General features: G+C 45.4%; 1 protein-coding gene across 2 annotated transcripts; it reads left to right on the top strand.

Moving 5' to 3' along the window:
* Positions 1 to 2,090: 2,090 nt before the first annotated feature.
* LOC124381488 (C-type lectin 1-like) lies at positions 2,091 to 3,700 on the top strand. Of its 2 annotated transcripts, none has more exons than XM_046843189.1 (4): positions 2,091 to 2,206; positions 2,364 to 2,690; positions 2,774 to 2,865; positions 2,991 to 3,700. In XM_046843189.1, exons 1-4 carry the CDS (start codon positions 2,119 to 2,121, stop codon positions 3,102 to 3,104), a joined length of 621 nt encoding a protein of 206 aa, XP_046699145.1. In that variant the 5' UTR covers positions 2,091 to 2,118; the 3' UTR covers positions 3,105 to 3,700. The 2 variants fall into 2 exon arrangements, with proteins under 2 accessions (XP_046699145.1, XP_046699144.1); XM_046843188.1 differs by having other exon boundaries at positions 2,364 to 2,699.
* Positions 3,701 to 10,624: the final 6,924 nt, after the last annotated feature.

Below are 10,624 nucleotides of genomic sequence, written 5' to 3'. Positions count from 1 at the left end.
AGCTGCTATAATGGTTTGGCTGCAATCTCAATCAGTAAACAGTTGATAACCTCAACAACAATGGAACAAAAATGACTGGACATTCAGTGTTTAGGATGATGATGGGTTCTGTTCTTAATGTGGTTCCTCTCAAGGTTTCTTTTTTTTTTTACAAAATCTATTGGAATTTTGCCTCACCACTGCTGCCACTGGATCACTCATTAGAGATACAATTATAGGGACTAATTTCATATGCTCAAATTTATATTTGTATATGTTCTATTTATTTTTGTAAAGCTATTTAGGGATAATATATATGAAAAGCAATATATAAATATCAGTAAATTGAAATAGAACATCATAATAAGTGTGTAGGAACTACCTGCTGTAGTCTGCGGTCTAAATGTCATTTACATCTGCTTTTATTAAGTCTTTCAGGGTAAAATAGTAGGCAAACATAGTCAGGCTTTTGAAAAAAACATGTCTCAGAGGAGAAAGAGTCAGGTCAGATTTCTCAGTTGTTTGAAGGACACAAAGACACTGATCATTGCCTTCATCCAACCCTCAGGTACCCTCTTATATTCCACTTTAATACTGAATACTTTATACTTTGAATTATTATTACTTTAATAATCATTTATTTTCTGGTATTATTTTCCTGCCCCCTGCATTCCCACCCCACTGTTTCCATTTACCCCCTTCCTGCATGTCTGTCATTCCTTTAGTACTTTATTTATATTCTCTCAGCATTGTGTAGGTCATGTTATCTCACTGTGTACTGTTCAGTGTATGTGACTGAAGATCTATTTGACTTTGATGTATGTGAAAATGTAGTAGAAAAAAACAGATGTTCAACAGATGATTGGGTGTAGAAATACTCGATTGATTCGCACTGCTGAAGGACGTTTATCAAATCTTTTGCCTTGAGTTGTTCAGAAGCACATCAGTGATGAAACGTAATTTGTTCATACTCCTGTTTATCACAGGTAAGGACTAATGTGATAAATACACCCATGTGATACTACAGTCTCAGTAATATTACGAGCTACTGGTGTTAGTAACTATTTCGTAGTTGTATTTGAACAGTGGTGGACAGTATTTGAGGTAAATAAAATGTTTGTGTACTTGAGTAGGTTTTTTTGCATATCTGTACTTTACTGAAATATTTCGGGAAACTTTTACTACTTTCACTTTAACTTCACTTCATTTCAAAGTCAAATCTTGTACTTTTTACTACATTATGTGAAATCAGTCGTTGTTTTTTATTTACGAGTGGATAAAACTGGTCAAACACACAGAAAGTCACCAATCAGGATCGAGCTCATGCTCTGTTTTCAACTTGTATTGATTAGCGCTTGGTTTAATTACTTTTAACAACATACAGTTCCGCATCAGTTCAACAGCAAGTAGAACATTTTGAGAGGAATTAAATAATGCAAGAACCTTCAAATAATGGACTCGAACTCGCCACAACACCTGCGGCGTTATTTACGTGATATTTTTTTGTTGTTGTTGATGAAAAGAAGGTTTGGGGCTCATGATTTGTTAAATTGAGTAAATACATTTAAAGGCAAATTCTTTTTTATTTTTGCTTAAGTGAAAGTTTAAAGGGAGCGTTTTCATTTTTACTGAGTGTATCTCCACTTTTACTTAATTACATGGTTTGTACACTGATGTATCTAAAGCTGCTAAATGTGAGTCATGATTTAAATACAATCACGTGAAACATTCTTAATGTTTGACATACTTTTACATATAAAATCAAGATCTATAAAACTACACAAATGAACAAAAATTACAACTAAATAAATTATAAAGAAAAAAAAGTATTATACCTTAAAACTCTACTCTACAGGAATCTTCCCCATCGTCCATGCTGTCTATCGTAAGTACCATCTGATCCTTACTGGAAAAACATGGACTGATGCGAGGACTTACTGTAGGGCCATGTACACTGACTTGGCTACTTTGGAAACTTCTGCTGAAATTAACCAACTTCAAAATATAGCAAACAGTCAAAACTGTGCTTCCGCCACTTGGATTGGACTTTATAACGACGTCGATAGCTGGCGCTGGTCGATGGGAAATGAGTTTCTAGGAAATTTTAAAATTTGGTGTCCCCCAAATCCTGACAACTGGATGGCAAAAGAAAGCTGTGCTGTGACAAATCCAACTTGTTGGTTTGATTATTTGTGTACAGGATTGTTAACGTTCATCTGCTTTGATGGTAAGAAATTTTCGCTTTTACATTCTCCATTTCTATTTTAAATTATGGCGTTTATGCAATCTTAAGTGTTCTTTCTACATTTAACAATGAATTGTTACCGTGGCTTTAAATGTTTTCATTCAGAAAGGATTAAATAACTGTTTTGAAATGGTTACAGAAAGCTACACTGGTACCAGCAGCTATATTTTTATCAATATGCAATTGACATGGTCCGATGCTCAGAGTTACTGTCGGCAGTATCACACAGACCTGGCCAGTGCGAGAAACTCAAGCGAACACTCCATTGTAAAATCACTGTCTGTCAGTAGAGGATCCTGGTTTGGTCTATTCAGAGATTCCTGGAAGTGGTCAGACCAGACAAACTTCACCTCTATTCCTTGGATTCCTGGACAACCAGATAATGCTCTTCAACAAGAAAACTGCGTTTTGTTAATAAATGGTCAGGCTGGTGATGATCTGTGCTCAAAAATATTACCTTTCTTCTGTGAGTCAGGTGAGATAAATCTCAATTTCAAACTATTTCACATTTTATTTTAAACGTACATTTAAGTGTGTGTGTGCTTTCAGTAATCACAGGGAAGAAGCAAATAGCAAGACTGAAGATTAAGTCCAATCAGGATGTGGATGATCCTGGAGTAAAGGTGGCCATTTTGGATAAGGTGGTTCCTCCTTTATAATGTACTACATTTTATGTCTTATTATTGTAGCTGAGTTTTCATCAAACATTAGCTATATGCTTTATTGTAATAGTAATCACTAATGATCATCCTGTTCTGTTCTGCAGATCCGGCAGATGTTCAGTAATCAAGGGAACATCACAGTGAGATGGAGACAGCAGTCAGATGGACTGGTTTTCAAAAAGATTCAAGGGAATCCTACAGCAACCACCTTTTGTTAGATGTGTCTGTGGATGAAGTTCAGTGATATGAGGCATCACCCAGTAACAGATTTTAAACTTTACCCTCCTACTGGGTGTACTGGGTAGTGTAAGGTAGAATGTTGTGAGAATACAGTACATAGATAGCTAGCACGTTTGTAATTTCCAACAATAATTCTTATTTATGTTTTATTTAAAGCTTGGAAGATCTTGTAATGATGAGAGATGAACAGGATAAAACATTTGAAACATATCCTAAAGATCATGAAAATCTTTTGAAATAAATTTGCATACATTTCCTGGTGGCACTGGAAGGAAAAAAAGGTTCGCACTTAATAATTTAACAGCTAAGAGAAGTTTACCGATCGCATCACAGTGTCCGCAGTGATCGCAGTGTCCTTTGTGTTTACTGTATTTGCTTGGTACATTAACGTCTACATCTGACATTACCAAGTCGTGATATTTCTGATTTTCTTTCTCTGTCTTTTCCTCCATATTGGGGATTTTATGTCTTAGTGTCTTTGTATTGTTTGATTGTCATTTTTTGTTTATGGGCAAGAGTTTGATCCCATTTTGAATCTGTCTGCTTTGGGTTAATTAAAGACTGTTTAGCTGCACTCCTCCTCATCTTTTCTTTCATTTGTGTTCTGTGATTGTGCGACTGGGAAAAGGTTACTCCTTCATCTAAAAACTTGCCTTGAAACAACATGAACAGAAAAACAACGCAGCTGTGCACAAGTTTACAGAAACCTCAGATACACACACAAAATGTTTAATTCTATATGAAACATTAACACTTTATCAGAACTAAATATCACCACTCAATAAAACCATTTATTACAAGTGTATTAATATATATGATTCGGGTTGTTTCCTGAACACACTTTTATTCATGATGGATATATAGTCATCTCATCAGCACGCCACTTTAAACATCAGAAACACCCTCTGTCCTACCATCCACTGGCAGAGAAAACTAAACACATTTCAGGTAAACACACGTGACACGCAGCAGGTCCCAGTACGTGCACAGCGATTTCCTTCTGCTTTTATTAGGGAAAGTAGCTTTTTAAGAAAATGACAAACATCATTTTCATAAGCTGTCTTACAGAAGAAGGAATCGGACTGCTGGGAACACCAGGACATCAAAAGTTTACAATGCAGTTTGAAAATTCGAATCTATCAGAGTGTATGAGTGTGGTGGACATGTTTTTATCACTTGGAAGGGAAAACGTATTTTAAGAAGAAGGAGGAGCATAGGCTGATGTATAAGAGTGGAGGAAGGTGCACACAGGTGAACTATGTTCCATGTAGGAGATGCAACCTAGGTGACAGTGTAGGTATACAACATCAGATAGTGGTCTGTAGGACGGCTTTGGAGGTGAAGAAGAAGAGGAGGAGAGTGAGGACTTAAAGAAGAATAAGATGGTGGAAATGGAAGGAGGAAGACTGTAGTGTGAGTGTGAGAGAGGGAAGAGGTCTGACAGGAGCTCGGTGGTGGTGAAGAGGTGTGGGATGATTGGATGAGAGGTGTGGGATGAACTACTGCAGAAGTGATCAGGGAGACAGTTAGAAAGGTACTGAAAGGTGTGATGTCTGAAAATAGAAAGGAAGACAAAGAGACGTGGTGGTGGAATGAGGAAGTGCAGGAAGTGAGGAAGAGCATAAGGAGAAAGAGGTTGGAGAAACAGAATTGGGATCAACAGAGAGATGAGGAAGGTGGGCAGGAGTACAAGAAGATGCAGCAGCAGGGGAAAAAATATGTGGCTAAAGCAAAGGAAAAGGCATATAAGGAGCTGTAGGAGAAGTTGGACAATAAGAAAGGAGAAATGGATTTGTAGCGATTGGCCAGGCAGAGGGACCGAGCTGGGAAGGATGTGCTGCAAGTTAGAGCAATAAAGGATAGAGATGGATGGAGATGTGTTGACTAGTGAGGAGAGTGTATTGAGAAGATGGAGGGAGTATTTTTAGCAGCAGGAAAATAAGAAAAAGAGAAGGTTGGATGATAGGGAGATGGTGAAGCAGGAAGTGGATAGGGTTAGTAAGGAGGAAGTGAGAGCAGCAATTAAGAGGATGAAGATTGGAAAGTCGGTTGGATCAGATGACATACCGGTAGATGCATAGAGATGTTTAGGAGAGATGCAGTGGAGTTTTTAAGCAGATTGTTCAAAAAGATTTTGGAAGGTGAGAGGATGCCTGAGGAATGGAGAAGGAGTGTGCTGGTACCGGTTTTTAAGAATAAGGGAGATGTGCAGACCTGCAGTAACTACAGAGGAATAAAGTTGATTAGTCACAGCATGAAGTTATGGGAAAGAGTAGTGGAAGCCAGGCTGAAAGAAGAGGTGACCATCTGTGAGCAGCAGTATGGTTTCATGCCGAGGAAGAGCACCACAGACACATTATTTGCATTGAGGATGTTGATGGAGAAGTATAGAGAAAGTCAAAAGAAGTTGAATTGTTTGCGATTTAGAGAAAGCATACGACAGGGTGGAAAGAGGAGTTGTGGTATTGTATGAGGAAGTCAGGTGTGTCAGAAGTATGTGAGGGTGGTGCAGGACATGTATGAGGACAGTATGACATCAGTGACTTGTGCAGTAGGAACGACAGACTGGTTCAAGGTGGAGGTGGAACTGCATCAAGGATCGACTCTGAGCCCTTTCCTGTTTGCAGTGGTGATGGACAGGTTGATGGACGAGGTCAGACAGTAGCCTCCGTGGACTATGATGTTTGCGGATGATATTGTGATTTGTGGTGTGAGTAGTGAGCAGGTTGAGAAGAGCCTGGAGAGGTGGAGGTATGTGCTGGAGAGAAGGGGAATGAAAGATAGTAGGAGTAAGACAGAGTACATGTGTGTGAATGAGAGGGAGGGCAGTGGAGTGGTGTGGTTGCAGGGAAAAGAGGTGGTGTATGTGTAGGTGTTCAGGAACCTGGGGTTAACAGTGCAAAGTAATGGAGAGTTTCACTGGGAGAGACGACTATTGACAAGATTAGAAACAAGTTTATTAGTGGGACCGTGCATGTAGGATGTTTTAGAGACAAGGTGAGGGAGGCTAGATTGAGATGGTTTGGACATGTGCAGAGGAGGGACATGGGGTACAGTATATCGGAAAGAGAATGCTGAGGATGGTGCCACCTGGAAGGAGGAAAAGAGGAAGGCCAAGGAGGATGTTTATGGATGTGGTGAGGGAAGACATGCAGGTGGATGGTTTGAAAGAGGCAGATGTAGAGGACAGAGAAGTATGAAGATGGATGATCCGCTGTGGTGAGCCTTAATGGGAGAAGCCAAAAGAAGAATAAGAAGGTAGGGATAAAATGTTTATGCAAAAAGCAGAGATTTTAGGGGGGAATTTTCTATTGAGATTTGGTTTTTGGTAGAGTCTAAGAAAGGTATACGATTATTATTAATGTTTAACTTGACCATGCAACCTGGGTAAGAGGGGTGGGTGGAAAAGAAACCAAGACCAAATTAGTGAGAAAAATTTGGAGTAAAAGCAATACATTATCTGCAGGAGAAAGTCTGGATGCCGGGAGCCAGGGCTCCATACATAGCAGGTAATCATAAAATTTTAGGTTTAGTGTAATCTAAGATAATCCTAAAATTGTTTGTTTAATGTATGAGCCATTAATATATGTTTTGACAGTCAGAGATTATTAAAATGAACATTACAGAGGTGTATAAATTAGCAAAGGCAATAATCTCTAGCCCATCCCAGTGATTTGTGGAAATGCAGTTTACAGCAGGTTATGGACACTCAATTGCTCCAAGTGGGGCTCCAAAAACAATATGAGCTTTATTATGGAAGGCAATGCTGGCCTGTGGGAGAGGCAGTATCCATACTACTCATCAAGTTGTCACCATTGTTTCTGGCTATGTTATATACCATAGTCTAAGAACAAGCCAAGTTTTCTTTTGGAAATCCAGAGCCAAGGCCAGAGAGCAGACAAGACTCTGCGTAATATTGAAACTGTGTCTGTTCTTTGAGTGAAACCAAAATGTAGAAATTCTGCAGATAGAACTTTTTAATATAATGAATTATGTAAAAAGCACTGATTCTAAATGAAATTATTACTGATCAGGAGTTTAATGTACTGTTTTTAAAAGGAATATGGATAAAACTAAACAAATACTTAGATTTTATTAAAACTGGTTCTCATTATGTCAGGGAGCTACCTGCTCCTTCTCCTGTGCGGGCCACGCCCACTCGTAGCTCATCCCCAACGTACTAGGCATACACACCTGAACCTCGTTTATCACTCAATCACCTAACCCATATAAACCCCTCACCTCCACTCACACCTTGTCAGTTATTGTTCATGGTTCTGCTGCCCGTCACACGCTTTCCCGTGGACTGTTCAACGCCGCGCTTCTTCCAAGCGCACCGTGGATTATACACCGACTACTTGTTTGTTGTGTTTCATGCACCGTGGACCGCGCTGCCACTGCGCCCCCCCCGGATTATTCACCCTTTACGGCGAGTGTGTTTGGTTATTGCCCTGTGTCTCAAATAAACTGTCATTTGCTTTCACTTGACTTTGCCTCCAGATTCCTCGCATAACAGAATAACTGACCGTACGAAAACAATAGAGAGCTATTTTCCCGCTCTTACCCGGAAATGGATACCGGACACAGCCGCTCCTCCGACCCGGTCCAGGATCTCGTCGCCGCGCTGCAAGCCGCCTTCCCATCAGCCGCGGCTCGACCAAACCCCCCCGCGGTCACCGGCAGTCCCATGGCGCTCCGAACGTTTTGGGAGAAGCGTCGAGTGCCGCGGCTTCCTGCTCCAGGTTAACCTCTATATAGAGATGCAACCGCAGCGGTTTCCTTCCGAACGGTCCAAGGTAGCGTTCTTTATCTCACTCCTTTCCGGGAGAGCGCTGGCCTGGGCTCAATCGCTGTGGGATTCGGGAAAGCCTGCCTCAACCGCCTGCGGCTCCCCCGAGAGAGGGGCTCCCAGGACTTAGCCGTCCAGACCATCCAGGGCCGCCCACTGGGGAGGGGCTGGGTGAAGTACTGTGCGCCAGTGGTCACCCTCCAAGTGGGGCTATTCCATCGTGAAAACATCAGGTTCATGGTGCTCGATGACTCAACCGTCACTGTGATCCTGGGACAGCCTTGGTTACAACAACACGCCCCGCGGTGTTCCTGGGACCCGTGCGACATTCTGGAGTGGAGCGCACACTGCAGGGAAAACTGCCTCTCCCGGCTCCCCACACGGGCCCCTAAGGCCAAAAGAATACCGGGCGTTCGAGGATGTGTTTTGTGCCAAAGCAGCCACTCGTCTCCCCCCTCACCGGCCCGGGGATTGCTGCATCGACCTGCTTCCTGGAGCCAAGCTGCCCAAGGGCCGTGTTTATCCCCTGTCTGCTCCGGAACACCGAGCTATGGAGGAGTACATCCAACAGGCGCTCCAGCAGGGGTTCATCACCCAATCCTCTTCACCAGCGGCCTCAAGCTTTTTCTTTGTGGGAAAGAAGGATGGGGGTCTTCGACCATGCATTGACTACCGGCAGCTAAACGCCCAGATCGCCCCTCTCCCTTATCCCCTCCCGCTCGTACCTTCAGCTCTGGAGGACCTAAGGGAGGCGAGAGTGTTCTCCAAACTCGACCTCCGGAGCGCATACAACCTGGTACGCATCAGAAAGGGAGACGAATGGAAGACCGCCTTTATTACACCCTCAGGGCACTACGAGTACCGGGTCATGCCGTACGGCCTCTCCATCGCTCCAGCCGTGTTCCAGGGGTTCATGAACGAGGTGCTCCGGCCCTTCCTCCAGAAGTGTGTCATGGTCTACATCGATGACATCCTGATCTACTCACGTAACCTGGAGAAGCACCATCGTCACGTGCGCGACATCCTAGGGGCACTTCGTTCCCACCAGCTCTATCTCAACCTCTCCAAATGCGAGTTCCACCTGGAAAAGATACAGTTCCTGGGCTACGTGATCAGTGCACAGGGATACAGATGGATGAAGGCAAGGTGAGGCTGTGAGAAATTGGCCCATTCCAGAATCGATCAAGGAGCTCCAGCGTTTCCTGGGCTTTGCTAACTTCTATCGTCGGTTCATCCAGGGCTACAGCCAGGTCACTGCACCCCTCACGACCCTCCTCAGGGGTAAAGCATGAACCCTGAGATGGACCCCAGCGGCTCAGGAGGCCTTCGACGAGCTTCGCCAGCGCTTCTGCCTCGCCCCTGTGTTGCGTCATCCTGATCCCCGGATCCCATTTGTGGTCGAGGTCGATGCCTCCTCTACCGGCGTGGGGGCTGCCCTCTCCCAGCTCTCAGGTGACCCGCCACAGCTCCACCCCTGCGCTTACTTCTCGCATAAGCTCTCAGCTGCGGAACAGAATTACGACATCGGCAACTGTGAGCTATTGGCCATAAAGATGGCCCTGGACGAGTGGAGGCACTGGCTGGAGGGCGCCGAGCACCCATTCACCGTGATCACCGACCACAAGAACCTCCAGTACCTACGGGAGGCCCGGAGGCTCAACCGGTTTCACGTCACCTACCGAGCCGGGGCGCTCAACGGTAAGGCCGACGCCCTCTCCCGGGTGTTCGGTCCTGAGGAACCCAGCGATCCGGACCCCATCCTTCCTCCCGCACTCATCATGGGGCCCATCGTCTGGGACGTGGACCGTGAGATTCGCTCAGCTACTCTCCAGGAGCCGGGTCCCGAGGGCTGTCCAGAGGGACGTGTCTTTGTCCCCACCTCCTGCCGACGGGGGCTCATGCGGTCGGTTCACGAGGGTCCTGGCACGGGCCACCCAGGGGAGAAGAGGACGGTTCAGCTCATCCAGACGCGTTACTGGTGGCCGAGGATGACGGAGGAGATCACCCGATTTGTCCAGGAGTGTGCCACTTGCGCCATGTCCAAGGTACCACGACACCTACCCGTAGGCAAGCTGGTGCCGCTCCCCGTCCCGCAGCGCCCTGGTCGCACCTGGGATCGACTTCGTGACCGACCTGCCACGGTCAGGGGACACACGTGCGTCCTGGTAGTGGTGGACCGCTTCTCCAAGGCTTGCCGTTTGTTCCCCTCAAGGGCCTGCCAACCGCCTCGAAACAGCTGAGGCCCTGTTCACCCATGTCTTCAGGAAGTTCGGTCTCCCGGAGGAGATAGTCTCTGATCGTGGGCCCCAGTTCACGTCTCGGGTTTGGAAGGCCTTCTTCCAGCTCCTGGGGGTCTCGGTGAACCTGACGTCTGGTTACCACCCGCAGTCAAACGGCCAGGCGGAACGGAAGATCCAGGAGCTGAGCAGGTACCTGAGGACTTACTGCAGCCAAGACCAGGAGGACTGGGCTCGTTTCCTGCCCTGGGCTGAGTACGCCCAGAACTCGCTCCGCCAGGATTCCACAGGTCTCACCCCTTTCCAATGCGTGCTGGGGTTCCAGCCGCCCCTGTTCCCGTGGTCGGACGAGCCCAGCAATGTGCCCTCGGTGGACGCCTGGTTTCGGGAGAGCAACCGGGTCTGGGAGTCGGCACACACCCAGCTGCGTCGGGCCCTCCGCAGCACTCGCAGGCACGCTGACGCCAGGCGT

The sequence above is a fragment of the Silurus meridionalis genome, chromosome 28 (genome assembly GCF_014805685.1).
Source record: "Silurus meridionalis isolate SWU-2019-XX chromosome 28, ASM1480568v1, whole genome shotgun sequence".
Lineage (NCBI taxonomy): Eukaryota > Metazoa > Chordata > Actinopteri > Siluriformes > Siluridae > Silurus > Silurus meridionalis.
This window is presented reverse-complemented; position numbering and strand designations above follow the sequence as displayed.

Bases quoted from the DNA above. Each gene is read 5' to 3' on its own strand.
- LOC124381488 (XM_046843188.1), top strand. From the start codon at position 2,119: ATGGCAAAAGAAAGCTGTGCTGTGACAAATCCAACTTGTTGGTTTGAT. The intron at 2,207-2,363 runs GTAAGAAATTTT...AAATGGTTACAG, and splicing joins AACGTTCATCTGCTTTGATG to AAAGCTACACTGGTACCAGC. The intron at 2,700-2,773 runs GTGAGATAAATC...GTGTGCTTTCAG, and splicing joins ACCTTTCTTCTGTGAGTCAG to TAATCACAGGGAAGAAGCAA.